The sequence below is a fragment of the Tetrao urogallus genome (assembly GCF_951394365.1).
Source record: "Tetrao urogallus genome assembly, chromosome: 14".
NCBI lineage: Eukaryota > Metazoa > Chordata > Aves > Galliformes > Phasianidae > Tetrao > Tetrao urogallus.
The window spans coordinates 4099907-4118017 of NC_136827.1; the positions used below are offsets into that span (position 1 = coordinate 4099907).

At 39.1% G+C, this 18111-nt stretch overlaps 1 protein-coding gene across 1 annotated transcript in view; it reads left to right on the forward strand.

Moving 5' to 3' along the window:
* SLIT3 (slit guidance ligand 3) overlaps nt 1-18111 on the forward strand; it is a gene marked incomplete at both ends in the record, with an annotated part of 466941 nt that overhangs the window by 331771 nt on the left and 117059 nt on the right. The window contains 2 exons of the mRNA XM_079542234.1: nt 5901-5972; nt 17223-17366. Of these exons, the coding sequence (XP_079398360.1) occupies nt 5901-5972; nt 17223-17366 (216 nt within the window). The remainder of the gene's footprint in view (nt 1-5900; nt 5973-17222; nt 17367-18111) is intronic.

The window sequence follows — 18111 nt, forward strand, 5'->3', positions numbered from 1 at the left end:
TTGTTTCAGCATTTGTTTATTGTTAATAGTGTCAGAGATAAATGTTATTCTCAGGTCAGTAAACTTCCCACAAGAGTACATTTGGAAGGCTATATCGAAACTATCAGGGCAGTTTTTTTAAGCTGTGAATGAATACATTTCAGACTTATGCAGAGAGTGAGTTCCTCTGCTTTCATTCATGAACTGAATTAAGCCTGTAAACAGTTGAAAAGCTTAGAGGAGCCTAGGCACAAAGATGAGGGACCGCTTAGGCTGTGGCACAGCAGCCCCGTTCTGACCATCATCTCCCGGCTGATGTATGCCGTGTCATTCCCAGTGATTTGAAATCTGCAGCAAAGCACTGTCTATTGCACTAACTGCCAAACTTACTTTAAGGTAACAAATTGCTTTGGATAGCTTTACTGTGATTTATTTAGCCTAACTTGTTATGAAGACGAATGAAATAGTGCCGGGAAAAAAAAGTCACGTCTAAGTTTCTATCAGATATTAGGAATTTATTGCTGGTTTTACCTCTATCAATTCCTTCTCTTTTGAAAACTTGAATTCTTACTGAGCCTGTGCCATTGTATGCAGCTTGGGAAATATAATTCTTCCTAGCAAGAATTGTTTTCACAATCTGAAGGAAAGTTAAAAGCATTTTGAGGACTGAAAAAGACATTGCATAAAGTGAAAATCTGACACTTCAGTAAGAATGTCTGAGCCAAGCCAAAATAAAGGAACAGTTAGCTGGAAACCAGATGGCCTAGAATGAGGGATTCTGTCTCAGGCTTTCATACCCCAAAACAGCTCCAACTCAAATCCCAGGGAAAAATCTCAGGATTCTGGGATCTGACTTACCAAGTAGCTATGTTGCAACTGCACTTGCAAGTAAGATATGCCAAAGAACTGTAAAATAAGGACAACACAGCAATTTCTGTTTCAGGCACTTCGAAGTGGGTATGGTAAGCTTCAGTGCATGTGAAAGGCAGCGTGTTTGTAGAGTCAGCAAATTCCTTAATTTTTAAATTGTCCAGGAGGTCAGAATGTCTCGAGACTGTGAACAATCACTGGAGCTTTCACATTTCCAGTGCTGCTGAAGGGCTCTGCCATGCCAGATACTTTCTCACTAAGATGACACACTTGTTGCTAGGCATGAGATAGTGCTCCCAGTGCATCATCCTTTGTCTGATGCTTCCCAGACTTTTAGATGAAGTTATGCAGTGACTGCTTAATCTTTTAGATTAGAGCATCAGCTGGATTAACCTGCAAAATTTGAAGTTTAGTTGTAACCAGTAATTGTTTATTTGGTAATTAATAGTATCTTGGAATAGATACACTTTATATGGCATATAAAAGTGGAATAACAGTATCAGGCTGAAAAATTATAATGACTTGTTATGACTTTATATATTTATGTCATTTTCTACTGCAGATTTGTGATAACTCTATAAAGGGGAATGGGTGAGGTTTTGTAAAATGCAGTAGGGGTTGCACTTAGCTTCTGAGGAAACACTCATCTGCCATCACAATTTCCTAACAAATCTTAATCTCCTCTCTTTTTCTCCGGTGTAAAAAATTAACTCTCTGTCCAGCTGCAGCTGAAATTGTTGTGGAGAAGCTCTCAGGGATGATAAACTCCCACACATTCTATCCAAGTAGGCAGCTGAGGGAGGAAAAGTATTTGTGTGATGCTGGGGGAAAGCGGGGCGTGTTTGGGCACTACAGATTGCACATGGGAACTCAAGCATCATAACTAACTTTACACACAGAACTGCACGTTTTAATTTAATGAGGGATAAAATAAAGGTTTATAAGTCATTCCTTTTTCCAGTTCTTTTAGTTGAAAGCAACTAGTTGAGTCAGGAAAAAAAAAAAAAATTGTCCTATTTTTAGAGCACTTTTTGTAAAAAGCTGAATATACCTGGATTTTCAGCAAACACTCCCTCTTCAGCTAAACTGGGGGGTGCTTCTGGGCATTTGCAGTGCAGCCAGGGGCTGTGCATTGCATGCAGTGTCCTTGCCACTGCTAGGAAGGTTGATGGCGGCCCCAAAACTGCTGCAGGTTGTTTGCCAATCCGCCAGGTGCTTCTGAAGAATAGCAGCTTGTGGTTCTTGGCCACGCTGGAAGCATTTAGCTGTGAACTGACAGACTGATGCTCTTCATGCTGCTGAGAATCTGGCCCCTCCTGGCTCAGCTGCACCTATGCCATCGCAGGAACCTGCTGATGGTAGAAGAGCCACAAAAACTGGGAAATGTTTGCTTGAATTAAAAATACCATGAACAATCCCTTATTCTAGGCATTCTGGGATGAGCTATACCTGTGTGTGGAAAACACAAGAATAATCCCTATGCATTGGCAAGCCTAGCATTTTGACACATCTTTGTGACTGTTTTCTTCCTTCATGCTGGTTTCCATCATTGTAATGGAGACTGTCATGCGTAGTGAGAAAAGGAAAAAAGGAACCATAATAAAACTGGTCTCTTCATTTATTTTGGCTTATTTTATATTTATATTTATATATATAATATCTCTATTTTATACTTTCAAAATAAGCATTGTGAATAGAGAATCAGAGTATATCAGGCTTATTATACTGAAGTGTACATCTTCTCCACCTGACAGTAGATGGCATTTATCAGACCTGTGGCTCATTTGGTTTCCCACCAAAGTTGAGGAGCACAGAACAAACATTTTAGTAATTATTTTAACATTCTAATAAATGTCATTTTGATTCAATGAATTGTCTGCTGGTAGCAGTTAGTAAGCTGTTTTCTGGTATGTATTAATGTTATTAGTTTAATTAAACATATTTTTGGTTTAAATTTCTATGCTAGGGAATAGAATATGTTTCTGTACTGGAGTTGTACAGTAGCTGGTAAACCTATGTGTCCTGCAAAATGTAACGAAAATACAAGAGGGATGCAAGTGAAGATGCATAATACTGTAGGCAGAGGTCTAAAATATGTAGTCTACTAAAATTTAGTGAAAGAATTGGAGATGTAAATGAAGTTTACTGGCTGGCGGGTTCCTAACTATATGGCCTTTTCCTTATTTCCCATGTTGTTTTGTTTGAAGTTCTGTTGTGTTTTTTTTTCTCTCCTTCTCTACCTCCACCCTTCCCAGTGCCACTGTCCAAAAACACTGCAGAGTTTTTCTGTGAGGTGAGCAGACAGGGCAGAGAGGGGAGTGCAGGCTCTAATGGGATGCCCACAGACTGGCCATTCTTTTGGGTAGGTGGATACTATTCAGGGTGCTGCAGGTGATACATCCAGAACAAAAGCATCTTGAATCAAGAACCTGACAGTTATTCGTATCCGTGGGTATGTTTTCCTATCGTAGAAAAAAACAAGAGCTCTGAGGAGAGTGAAAGTTTCTGTGTTTTCTGTTAGAGTGAATGGAAATAAGTAACTCAAGAACTGAAATGCAAGGTCTGTGCATCTCCTCTGTAGGACCGTTTGACTTCAGCTCTGGCACAGCAGGCAGACAATGGCATTAGCTAATTTGGCTCTGTATATTGCTGAACATGAATATGAATTTGAGACAAGTGCCTGAGCTCTCATACTGACTTTTGTTTAGCTGTTAATTTGTTCGAATGCTAATCTGCCACAAGCACATAAGCCCAATTACGTTTGAAAATTCTTATTTTCCTTTCATGGCTTCTAAAAGTGAGGCTTTGTTTTGTTTTAGAGACAATTTTAATGAGCTTTATTTTGTTCAAAACAACAAAGAAGCTGTATAAACACATGCAAGGTTTCAAATTCAGTGGAACACAGCATTGTGACCACCTGACTTTTAAATAAGTAAATCAAAAATTACTTTAACCAGAGTCATTCTTTGGTATTTGTACTTAGTAGTACCACAACTAACAACTGTACTAGCTGCAAATACTCTAGACTGCTTCTGCAGCCAAAATAACCCTTAGTCTGGAATGGATATTTTTTTTCCTTTTGTCCACATACATCTGTAAGGCTTGGCTTCTGAACTCTTTCCTGTATTCTACAGTATTATGCATTGCTATTATGCATTGCTGATCAGCATTGGTTATCCTGCTGCTTCACAAAGATAAGATGATAATCTCGCTTCAGAAAGTTTAGATGATAATGTTCCTCTAAACTTTGTATATAGATGAAGCACTTGCTAAAAAAATACTGTTCACTAGATTCTGTAGACATTAAGCTCATATTTTGACTGTAAAAAATCTATTTGCAAATGAAATTAGGGAAGAAATAGGAAAAAAAAATAGTGGGCATTCATTGCTCACCAAAAATTCACTGTATCAGCACATTAAAAGCCAGCTTCTTGATTCTGCAGTATATGAATAGAAATTACTGGAATAGATGATCTTAGAGATTATCTCCAACCTTAATGATTGCATGATTTGTTTAGAGAAAATGCAATGCTGTGATCATTAATTCCTTGAGTGGAAGTTCAGTTCCTTCTAAACTACCAAAGTCATGAAAAATGAAGTTTCAAGTTCAGAATTTCCTATCTGAGTTGTATTATTTTATTTATATCATTTTATTTATATTCATTTTATTTAGGCTCAGAAGTGATCTAGGAATTCTCCAACTCAGAGTCGATATTCTTCCAGTGACCGATGAACAGTAAATTGAAGTGGCCATACTCTGGGCAGGCTGGAGAGTAATGTAAATGGCCTGTCGTGCGAAGTGTTTGTTTTTCAGTGTGTTCAACACACCATAATATTTTAAATGTTGAAAGTCAGAATAATCCAGGATTTGAGCCAGCGTCCGAGCCTCACGTAGCTGTTTGATTCATTGCTTGCATGTTGCTGCACATTAAAAAGTTTGGGAATGAACCGTTTCAGTGACATGAACAGCACAGCTTGGCATGAACCGGTTTGTAACCATTTACTGCATCCAGTGCAGAGCCCGCAAATAACATAAATCTTGTTTTCCTCTATTTGATGCCTACTAAAGTGGTCAAGGGGAAACATTCAGAGGGAGCCTGGACCTCTTCCCTGTTCCTGTGGCTCTTATGAACTCGTTACTCACCTTCTCGTCTGGGCAAATTTTATCAACTTACAAAAATTTCTTGAGAAAGTGCTTTAAGAAGTTTGAAGTCCTGTTTTATGATTTTGTTCTGATCCCTATGTAGGGTATGGTACTGTAATGGTGGTTTTTGTGTGTGGGGTTTTTTTTAGTTCTGATGATAATATGTCTTCAGTTTTTCAATAAAAAAGGAAATATTTTTATTATTGAAATGAATCATAAATATGAAAGCATATATTTATGGTTGAAAAAATGAAGGCTTATACAGTGCCTTTTACTTGTGTATTTAATCTTCATTGTTGATTTTTTTCTGTACCTAAACTGTACCTAAATTACTTCAGTGTTTCCAAAATATATGACTATTCCCAGTTCAGACTTTTCCTTTATTTATTATTTTTGTATATATTAGCCAGTTGAAACTGTAATAGCAGCTGGTGAAGCTGTAACATTTTATCCACTGATGCCTGTGTCACATTTCTTGGCAATTGTTATATCTGGAGCGGGTCAATTATGTGAAGTTTTATCTGCAACTAGCTTCTGCTTTTAAATTCACTATCTCTGAGCAGAATTCTAGGTCTTTGATTCCTGCAATGTGCTTTTCAATGGTTAAAATACTTAAAAAGGATGAAAAAAAACCTTGACAGAATGAGAAATATTTTAGATACACTTTCTGGATAATGTCCAGTTTCTACATTAGAAATGCTTTCCAACACCAGACGAAGCCTGAATCACAACGACTCATTGGATACCGTGTGCTCTCTGAAAAGAAAATGAGATCAGTAGTTAAATGAAATGCCCACAGATCCTGGGCATGGTACACAAGATCAATAAAGATGATAATGCAGAGATGTGGGAGGACACTAAACTGGTCTGTTATTTAAGATTTATTTTGCCTTCCCGTATCTTTCAGAGTGCTCTATGGAAACAAGATCACAGAGATTCCCCAGGGCCTTTTTGATGATCTTGTGTCTCTGCAGCTGCTGTAAGTATGATCTTTTCCTCTTCTTTATTTTACAGACTAACTAGATTTACTGATTTTTCAGCTTTAACATTAATATAATCACCTTTTCCATTGAAAAGTCACTGGGACGTGCTAGTCTGTTGTTTCTGTCGGGCAAAAGGGAGGCAAGGATTGAAAAAAGAAAGGTAATATGCCAACAGTTTTATAGCACAGTGCAAGTCACAGATTATAACAGACATAGAAGATTTAAGTGTGAGGAGGAAATGAGAGCCTCAGCAAAGTCCAAGAAAGGAAATTTGGTCAGTGGCTGATGTGAGGGTGGAGGTGCCATCTGATTGTTTTTACGCTTTTAGCATTTGTGGTTGAGTGTCTAGATCCTTCAGGACTACTGTGTTGCAAGTACCTGCACATGCAAGCAAAATTGCATATGAAAGACCTTATTGTTATCAGCCATGCTCAGTATTTTATTCTTGTTGCACCAAGTGCGGCTTAGTTGTAAGAGAAATCATTTCAGACTCAATTGTATATTCAAGTATTTTATGCCGTGTGTGATTTAATACATTGTCATAATCAGGGGTATAACGTGTACTCGTCAGTATTTATTAATGTGGCATAAAGAATTTCCTAAGCCAAATGTGAAATTCCGAATTGCACGCACTCATCTCCATCATCACACTGGAATCCATAACTCTTTCAGAGAGGGGAGTCAGCTGCTATTGCAGCCAGTCAGTAGAGGGAGCAGATGTGAAGTGAGTTTAACTTCCATGCATTCCTAATATCATCATGGACGATGCTCTCAGAGAAGGTGATATGTAAAACTAAGTGATTCTGGCTTATAACACATGTACCTCCACCACCCTCCAATATTAAGTGGCATAAAATATAAAATAAAAAAACACAGCATTTATTATATATGTTAATTCTTTCTGCCTTAACTAGAAATGAAAATCTGAATTTTCACGATTACCCTTTAATGTCTGCCATTCTGACTGTGGTCTTTGATGCTGCTATATGCTATATGAAAATAAGCATAGACTTAGTTTATAAATTCATGAGCAAAGCCAAAGAGCTAAAATGTAAAAAATATTTAAATTTTTCTATTTGTTAAGCAGAGGATTATTCTGATGTGTCGTTTAGCCATAAGATTTTATTTGCAGACATGGGCCACCTTGTTCTAGAGAAGGACGAGCAAAAGCACACGTGGTTTGGTTACGACAAACCCTTGAGCTGCAGTGGTGGCAAGCTGTCCATCTTCTGTAGACAGCCAATGATTTTGTCTCGGCCCTTTACGCATACTTTTTCTGGCCTCTCCTTTCTTCTTTCCTGGCCCATAGCTCACCAGTCTGTTGCTACTGCAGTGCCCTCATGATCAGCCTCTGCACTAGAAGCAAGACTGCATATCTGGGAGGGAGATAGTTTAACAGGCATGAGAACAGTAAGCATGGAAGTGACTTGGTGCGTGTTGGTATGTCTGGCATGTTTGTTGCTGTTAGACTTGCGTTGTGTTTGGTACAGTGGGGATGCTGCAGGCGGAAGGAAAGCTAAAAATTCACTGTTTTGAGCTCTGAGAAGGAAACCATTAAAAAAAATTAATTCTGATATAACTCTTCTGGTTTCCCCCCATCCAAAAGTATGTTGTCATTGCAAGTTTGAAGCGATACGCAATTTCTCTTTCTAACCTAGGATGCTGTATAGATGAAATTTTTTGCAGTGGAAAGATCACCCATCTCATAACTCACGTTTTGAATAAAGCATTATGCACCTTTCATGCTTTATACTACAGTCACTGTGTGCATGTAGTGCTGGGCTCCAAGGAGTTGCATATCTAAGCCCAGATGCAGCAATTATCCTGTGTGCATTAATGCAGATTACGCCTTTTTTGAGAGAGACAAAACCTATATGCCAGACAACAGGGAACACTGCTTTAATCATTTAACTGTTAGTAGGTAAGCCTTGAGAAGCTGCTTTCTTCATGAAATTCTCTGAGTACTCTGTGGCTCTTGAGGCTCTGGGGGACTTCTGAAAGTATTTGTCTGTGAAGGAGCAGTTGGCGAGGAGAACACTGAGTGCTCATGGATGCTTTTCTGATCATGACCTTGAAACGACTATTATGGCATATTGCTTGTAGTATTTTAATGGACACTTAAACAGCATTTGCTGGTTTTAGACTTGCTGCTGAACAGTTGGAAAAGTGCTCCATGGTTAGATCTAATTTAGCATTCAGTGGTCTCTAGATTGGATTTCTTCCTATTAGTCTGGGGACATGTGGGTAAGAAGGCTCTGATTGAAGTTTCCTGATAGCCGGTATAATTTCCTCAGCATAAGCCGGAACATTTTTTAAAATACAGTGATCTTATGGTAAGGAAGTCCATGCTCAGTAAATGGGAGTGGCAGTAGGTCCTGTGCAAAAGTGTTCAGATTTTAATTAGAAGGCAACAAATGACATGGAATTGCAGAGCAGATAATATTGTAATTTACTGTTTTGGATAAGACTCATCAGTGTTTCTCAGAAATGTCACTGTCCTGTTTAAGTGTACTGTCACTCTGTAGGCCCAAATTGTTCCACTTTGTTGAGGCAGAATTGTTTTGTGCAAGTACCCTACACCTTCAGGTAGTGCCACTGATGTCAGAAACACTACAGCTGGGTAGAGTAATACTCAGCTCAGCATGAGAGCATCTTAAGCTGTCCCATTTGTCTTTGGTGTATGGGAAATGAGGAATTTGGAACAAGTTCTAGATGACCCAGATAACATGAGAATTCTGTATTTCTGTCACACAAAACAGAGTAAGTGAATAACATATTTAGCAGGAAAGTAACCAGGCAAAGCAAGATGGTTTTTAGTTCTTATTATTTTTTAATTTTACTCCTATTGGGTTAATTTAAATGCTGTTTCTGAAGTATTCATTATTAGCTATCTTATTTAAATAGTATTCTCCTGTAAATAATCACACAATTGGATTTGTTAAATTACTGATTTCACAAATCTTATATTTTCCTGAATATGCAACCTCAACCAACACAGCAGCAAAGGTTATTGTACAAGTTCAATATGTATCTGTATTGTGGAACTGAATCTTTTCCTGGACCATGTCATTTTCCTTATCCTGTTTGAGTTTCCAGGAGGGAGGATTCTAGGAAGCTGCTGCAGCATGACCCTCATACTTTTCATACATTCTTTTCAGCAATCTGGATCAAGTACCTTCTGAGAATTTTAGGTCAATTTGGATCTGAGAGACCTACTCTTTTTTCCAGAAGTGGGCACAGCTGCAATCTGATTTTTTAATATTTTTTTTTCATAGTAAACTGCATCTTTCATTTCGTTGAGGTAGTGATCAGTCCAAGCTGTGGAGCAGCACGTGCTCAGTTACTGTTGTTTGTGTAACTGGCACTTGAATGTCAGACGAGTAGAAAGGATTTCAGCTTAAGGTGGAAGTTTTCAAGTAAACGCTAGCTGTTGGCAATTTGAATGCCTGTCCAGGAGGCCTTAAACTAATCTCGGTCTGTCTGGAAACTGGAATACATTTGAATGTCCTTCTCACCTGTCTTTCAACTGTCCTGGAATGTGGACAGGCTCTTTCATGAGCCCTTGTGCTTGCCAAGCTGTCTGCCAGTCACTGCACAGGGGGCACAACAAAATGCTGTGCAGCTCTTTCTTTTTCAGCAACCCTGTGACAGATAAACCTGACAGTTGCTCCGCTTGCTCCCAAACGAGTGAACGTGCAGAGCCAGACAGCAGTGAAACAGAGTCAAGTGGCTCAAGGCAGCGAGCCATGGATAATGGGCATCAAGTTTATTAACCACTATTTTTCATACCTAAATAATACGCTTTCCTCTCTGCAACCATATTAAAAGAAACATTCTGGAGGTCTTTTTATTAGTAATACATTTTATGCAACAGAGCACTCTGCTTCCTGGAACCAAAAGTTATAAAATCTCTCCTGTTTCAAGAGATTATATAGCAAAATAAGAGGATGAAATCTCATTTTTCAAACTGGCCAGTATCAGTTTTCAGTGAATCCTTTTTTCTTGAGAAAATTCAATTTGCATTCTCACTAGTCATACAAGTGCTCAGGTGCCCTGATGGTACATCTCGTGCCTGAGATCCCCATGGGTTGTTGGGCAAGCTTTGCAAGCAAGAGGGAATCCCTTGCTGATTTTGTTTTAATGTTACTTCAAGTAGATGTACTCCTGGTGCATATACACATTGAAAGCAGAGGTTTGTGGTGGTGCCTAGAGTTTGACATGTTAATTGATAAAATAACTTAAAAAGTGATGAAAGATTAGTCTTCCAGATCCCATCATCTGACCTGGATTAGAACTGGGACTAGATCTCATCTTGACAAGCCTGACTGACCTTTATTGAAAGTAGTTTTGTATGAAGAGGACAGCTGTGTGTGTGCTGTTAGAATCTGCCACCATCAGTCCTCCCAAACCTCCACCAGTCAGATTTTCTTTATTTTCCTTCTTAGTGTACTTTTCATGCTGTTTCTCCTTGGATAAGTTGTACAATATTTGGTACCGTCTTAGTTTTTGCAGTTGCTTGGAAATTAGCTCCATGGTAAATTTGCCAAGTCTGAAGTACTTGTATTGAAGTGTAATTATAAAGTGAATCCCAGTACTTAGGAGCTTAAAATAGGATCTACAGTCTACCAAATATTTATTGCACGCTTTTGGAGCTTGTTAAAAGCTCAAAGAAAATCCAGTTAAGCACAAACCCATACAAAATGTTTAAAAAAAAATACTCTAAAGAATGTACATCAATTATAATATTTTGTATTGTATACATTACACTGATATAAACAAAAGTATCATTAAACAGTGATGCAAACACCACATGAATGCCAGAATAAAGATTTGACCGTTTTCCAAGTTTCTTTCTCCTCATAGCAATCTCCTGTGTTGTTTAACAAAGGATGTTTAAAATCTTCTTGTTCTGTGGCGCTAATCATTTTTCTCATGGAGAAGAGAGAACAGGAATGAAATGAGGACTACTGACTAGGTAGAGGTAGGGGGAAGCATTTTCACAGTGGCAAGCCAAGCAGCGGAACAGGTTACCCAGAGAAGTTGTGCAGCCTCTATCCCTGAAGGTTTTTAAGACCATGCTGAGTAGAGCTGTGAGCAAACAGGCCTGAATTCACAGCTCACCCTGCTTTGGGCAGTCTAACAGGACAGGAAACCTCTTGAGCTTCCTGCCATCATGAATTATCCTGTGAGCCGAGACAGGAATTGTGAAGCAAGTGTCTGCTAAAGGCCTCTACATTGACTGCTTTTAGTGAGGTTCCGACAAGATGACCTCCTGAGGTCTATCACTACCTATGTAGTTTCTGGATTTTGTGACTCTAAATTCTTAGCAAAATGACATAGGGACTCCTCCTTGATTACTCAGAATATCACTAGCTAACAACAGAGCCCTCATCCTTCTACTCCAGGAGAGAATACTCCCTGCACAGACCTGTTTAATAGCTTTAGAATTGTTTTCAAGCCTTTTGCCTTAAGCTTTTTTTTCTTTAGATTTCTGCATTTAGGCTGCCATTGTGATAATATTGCTAAACTCAATAACTGCAGTTAAAGTGAGGGAGGAGCATCTGCTAGACACAGAAATACAATTACAGTCGAGCACTAATGAAAGACTGCAGCAGCATCTGCCTTTCCTGTGTCAGTTCTGTAATCTGTCTGCATGCAGCTTCCCAAAACAACCGCTACTTTGTACGTCAGTGTGTAATTTATTAGCTCTTCTGACGCCAGTCCTCCAAGCTGGCTTCACCTGACAGAAGCTCTCCTAGTTATTATTGCACAAGAAACTAGCTCCCTGGTAGTGCAGGAAGCTGAGAAAATGTTTTTATTCCCCTGTGCATCTGAATTATCATGTGGATATCTACAGGCATAAATTGGACAGTATTGAATTTGAATAGCCTGAGCCCAGATGCTGTGATACCACGTGCTGTAAAATTCTCCAGGTACACGAGTACCACAGGACTGCTTTATGGATGTTGCAGTCTTTTGGGTGAGGAATGAAACGAGGTCTTTAAAAGCTCTCCAAAGTGGGACTGTCAGACTTGCTTTTTGACTCGTTATCAGCTCGTGACTTCTCCATTTTAATTCACTTTGAATAAATTTGTCATCACCATCATCCATTTTCCTGAACATGAAGAAACACTTGAAGCTGGTTCAAGCAAGCATGATGATGAGTTCACACTGGGTATTATCAGTTGAAGTGCTGACAGACTCTTTGGTGGTCAGTCATCACATTAGAAAATGTAAATTTTAGTGGATGTCGAAGTATCGTTATGCAGAGAGGCATTCAGATGGCTGTTTTACACTCCAGGCCATTCAGAAACTCTCCTGGAACCTAACAGAATTATTTTGCCAATAAGTAAGCAGGGACACACAGCTCTGTCATTAAGCACAGCTCGTCGGTGACTGCTGGGTTGGCTGTGTGGCTCTTTATATGATTCCATAGTTAGGATCATTGAATGGCTTGGGTCAGAGAGAACTTTAAGGATTACCTTATTCCAGCTCTTAAACCCCCACTTGTATACTGGTGCTTCTGCTGTTGGCCTGTAGTGGATGGCTTTCCATTCCCTACAGTTTTCAAGACAAAACACTGAAAAAACCATGCTGAAGAAATATTTTGACAGGTCTGTTGTATGGTAACAAAATATTGTAGCAGGTCTAAGGAGTGCTTTTTGTCAAGCACCCTTCCTTTGCTACCATACAGTGCTTTGAATGTAGGTGCAGCTTTTGACTAGTGATATTCTATAAAAGGCATGTGTATTGAATTTGTATTCTGCTCTTACTTGTGCAAATAACTTCAGCACTCTTCTCCTGTGCATTTTAAATTTGTCTTTTTCTGGTGAGTTCTCTTTTCCCCAGTGGAGTCTGGCCTGTGGGATGTGCCAGACAGTTCATGGGATTCATTTGCCTCGTGTTGTCATCATTGCTAAAACACAAAGCTGGTGAAAGGAAAAAGAAGAAGTTTTCTAGTGGTTCGGTGCTGCATTTGTCCCACCCTTTCCTCTGTGCTGGTTACTGCACCTAGGATGATTTCTGGTCCATTGTACAGCAACAGAAACCAACCTGCAATCCCCAGCGTGTTAGCGTTGCTAGGCTGCTGTTTCGGTTTCTAGTTGCGTAGTTATTTGTTGATAGTTTGATTACGTGACTTCGCCGAGCTGAAAATACAAACATTGTTAAGGGTGAAAGCTGAATCAACATCCCCATTTGCACTTGAAAAACAATTTCTTCCATCATTTTGATTTTGGAGTTCAAAATGTTATTTAAATGTTAATCACTTGAAACTGTGCTTGGGCATATAATTCAATTATGGGACCATCTTAATTATGCAGATGGCGCTTACGAGCATCTGATCCAATTACCGTGCCAATTCAGTGCGCGTTCATTCAGAGGGCTTAGCTGAGACACGTTGTTATTTCAGCGTGTGGACAAATTCCCTCTTTCAGGAAACGGGATCACAGAATGGTGATACTGCACTGCTCTGCTCGCTGCCTTCAATGGTGCGTAACCACAATGGCTTTCACCTCCCTCCTCTATTCTGTGGTGGTCCTGGACTTGCAAGAGAGTTTCTTTGTATTTATTAAATATCCAGAGGGATGAAAATTGAGAGTTAATGATCTCTCATTCCTCTAGGTAGCATGCAGTTTTATTGCTACTTGACTTCGTAACTTTTTTTTTTATTTTTAGTGGTGCACCACATCTGGAAGCTGTCTGTAAACCTCATCTGATCAAGCTGATTAAAAAAAAAAAACAAAAACAAAAAAACAGGAAAATTAGTAAAATTGACCTTCACAGTAAATTGGTGCAACACAAATACCATGCAATTATTGCAAAAATAAGACTCAACATTTAATCTTTCCTCTTATTTTTGTGCAAGTCCAATGAAAACAAACGCGTAGTCTGTTTTACAGCATAGTTCAGCGTTTAGGCAGGTCAGCATTCCTGCTTGCTACAATATGTTTTCTCATTCACCTTTGTGGTTGTTGTTTTTTTCTTTAATCTTATCATTTTAACTGTGGGATCAGCCTCATATATCTAATTAATAATTAGAGGCCTCTGAGGGCTGTGACATTTAAGAAGGAATCAATAAAAAGTTAGAATAATACCCATAGAGGATATTTTAAAATAATTGAGTGTTTCGAAGACATAAACCTGAATGCTTATGGCCAAAAGTCGTCCTCTAACTCACAGTAAGGCGGAGGAGAAAAAAAAAAGGAGTGATTTATCCTGCTTTCTCCTAGTTTTTCACTTTTGTTTCCCTTTCTCGCTGATTTTGGTCAGAAATTGGACATTAATCCATGTTATGATCCACCCAGTGTGGCCACATCTGGATTACCATTAAGTGCACCATCTGCCTCTTTAGACTTAGGTACTGCTCATATATTGTGTAGTTGAGAGATGGAATAGGTGTTGTCACCTTGGAAAAGCTTTGTAGTACCTGAATTCCCACTTCTAAACAGTCTGCAGAAGCACTTTCCTGTTACAAATTACTTTCTCTGATGCTTAAAGCAGAGTGTGTGCCTCTGTCTGTGTGACTGTGCATAGGATCAGTTTTGCTCATTTTGGTACTTGGTTTATGCAGGAATGTCACTGATTATATCGCCATGAATCCAGTCACTGAAAATTTATGCTAGGAAAACTTGTCACATTGTAAATTCTAATTCCCAGTGTTGGGTTTGTTCATGTTTTGTTGAAAGACAGAATGAACTTGAATCCTGGGTTGGACTGCAGTTGCAGCTCAGCTTTGCTCTGAGGAGTTAGTAAGTGAGATCAGCGATGACCAGGCTTGCTCTGCACAAGAGTGAGCAGCACCAACACAGCATAATGCTGCTGTGTGCACTTCTTGAGCATTACAAACAGCCATGGTGGTTGTTCGCATATATAGAAACAACATTAGCTCAGTTTTAAATTCTCTTATTACTGAGATAATTGTTATTGTTGCTTTATGCTTTGATAAAAGTACTGCTTGCAGTGTAAGCTATTACTATCATAATAGAAGAAGACAGCATAAAATAAAACAAAATACATCGTAGCTTCCAGTTTTCTTCTTGTACAACTAAATACCAAGCCTGTTGTGGAGCAACCAGTCTAAGTTAATGTGCATTACCTAAAAACAATGTGGGACCAGTACCCGGAGACAGGGAGTAGATAGGGATTCGTAGCATTAAGTGTATGTCTGGGGCTGTTGTTCAAAGCTCAGTGGCTGGTTCTGCCTTGCAATGACTCATTAACATGTTCTTTATATAAAAGATAAGGTTCAAGCATAAAAGAGAAATGCATAATGCATGAGAACTGAGATGGAATGAAGATTGCTTTGGTTTAGACATATGAATGGCTATAAGAATCAAGTTGTAAGGGATGACGTTGATGTTTACTGTTGGAGCAACCCCTCAGAAGTCTAATGCATTACACTCTAATCCTAATGTGGAAATTACAGTTATTTCTGATGGAGTCAATGGAAGTTTGGATTAGGTGTCACATAATTAACAGTCACAGAAATGCAGGCAGTAGAGGGGTCATACTAATGCTGGTTATAAAGACTTCAAATTATTTTAGCTATTCGTCCATGCAAAATACAACATCTTTATCTGTTGCTGCCTTTTTTGGGACCTTCTCTTATCTTACATCAAAATTCTTTCTCAAAGACTTACTGAGAAGAAAATTCAGGTGAATTATTATTGACTGCTCTGTTGGCTAGAGGTGAGTTCTGCTCTGACATCTCATTCCAAAGCACTACACTGCTGTTCTCCTTGAGAAAAGTAGTCTGGGCAAATGTGTCCATCTTCCGCATATTACTATTACTGTAGACTGTCAGTAGAGTAATATGGCTCTGCCAAAACTTTGGTGGGAGCACTGAGGTGTACTGAGTGTTCAAAAGTTTCAGCAATGGAAAGGTATGCTGCTGTGGAGAGGAAACACTTCCTGAAGTTATACTTTGGAGCAGAAGAAAGCATACTTTACTTGCCCAGTGGGTTGCCCTGCTGTGTGAGTGCTGTGTATGGTTTTGTGAGAACTGAAGCTCCTTGTGCTTAGAGGTGTGTTTAAGACAACAAATTTGCTTGCTGAGGAATGGAAAACATATTTTCCTTTCTACCTATAAATACACTTGTCTTCTCATTTGGTATTACGGTCACAGTATTAAACCCTTCAGACTCATCTACAAAGTAGCAAGAGCTGTGATGAACACAGCTGGATTTGTGCTATCCACTGTCTGCAGTGCACCATTTTTTCTGACAGTCGTTGAAAAATGTGGATTTGGGCTTCTGTAAGAACAGGTCCTTTCATGTCTATTTTCCATTTAAGTGTGAAATATCACATAGATAGATGACAGTGGTGATTGTTTGCCTCAGAAGGAGATCTAGCTTGTTGCTGGGGTTGTATATACTGTATGGTAGCCAGGACTCTGGCTAGGTAACATAAGAGAACTTGTACAAGCATTGTCCAAGATTTTCTGCCCGAACTGATTAATTCTACAAACAGGTTGCTGTGTAAATGTGCAATCTCATGAATAAATAAAAGGATCTCAAAACATCTTTGTGCTGCTTTTCCAAAGCTGCACAAAAATCTGACATAACTGGAATGCAGTCTTTTCAGAGAACTGTGGGACAGTGGAATTGGGAAGGAACCTCAGGCCAATCAAACTTTGAACCTTTGCTCTAAGCCAGGTCGGCTCACTGAGTCAGAGCAGGCTGCTCATATTGAAAACTTCCACTGATGGAGGCTGCACTTCTCTGGTTAATCTGTCGCACTTCTTGACTGTCCTTATGCATGAAATGAGTTGCCGTTCTGTTAGCTTTAGTCCAGACCCTATGTTTCTCTCCTTTTGTCTCTGAGAAGAATCACATTTTCTGTTCTTCCATGATCAGATTAACCCTGCACTGCTTATCACAAGTTGTCAACCTTCAGAAATTTCAGTTCGACTTAAGACAGCTGCTGGCTACAAGAAAATTGAAAAAAGGGCTCTTCTCAGTGAGGGCTTTGTGTGTGTGTGTGCGTGTGTGGAGAAGCAAGGGGGGAAGTGTTTGCCATTTCTGCGTATGTTAAGCTGGAGGCTTCTTTAAATATTTGTTTGGAATTTTGAGTACTAATGTTGCCAGTGTTTTTTTTCACCTTTGCAAAGTTGCAGGCAAATGATGATGTTTAAGTGTGGTTTTGGTGACCGTGTTAATATCTTTTAGATTTAACCCCAAAGTTCACTCTATCTTTATTTGATTATTCTAAGATTAGTGAATTATAAATCTTTCCTCTCTTTCCAGGCTTCTCAATGCCAATAAGATCAACTGCCTGAGGGTAAACACGTTCCAAGGTCTGCATAATCTCAAACTGCTATCTCTTTATGACAACAAATTGCAGACCATCAGCAAGGGGCTTTTTGCACCTCTCCGATCGATTCAAACTCTGTGAGTATGCAAGCGTATTGGAAATGACAGCTCTCCCCTTTTCCCCAAAGATGTCACCTGTCTTTACAAAGGCTCTGCATCTGACACTGAGATAATTTGGAAGAGACACCGAGGTAGTAGCCCCTCCTTTTCTGGCAGAAACAAAAGGAACAGGCAAAAGAGAACTATTGCGTGAATTCAGCACAGATACCCATCGACACAGCCTGCCCTTAGTAATCTAAATGTCTACGTGCGTAAAGATACTGAATTCATTCATTCATGCTGTTTGTTGGATGATAATACACAAATTTGACTCTGCACAATATATGAACAGCAGATTCTGTTAAAATCTTGCCTACCAGTTTTTAGTGAGCTACTGAGTTGGTGTCTCTCTTCACTGGGACTGAGTTCTTCTACTCATAAATCCTGAAACTGTATTTCAGCTGACATCCCGTTTCAGGGGAAATAATGATTGTATTATTTAATACATTAAGAAAATCCCCTAAACATTTTCTGAGACTCTTTGAATTGGAGTCATTAGGAGAAGAGCATTTGGAAGCAAAATTGGAAGCAAATAAATAGAAATGGCTGGATAACTTTATGGAGGGTTTTATACTTCATCAGAACTGAATTGCCAGCCTGATGTAAATGAAAAACAAGAAACAACCCCCTCACAAACAGTATTGTGTATGGCTGTTTAGATATGTTAATTCCTGTATAGGTATAAATCTGGTTCTGTGTCTGTATATGCAGACAGAAAAGTAGG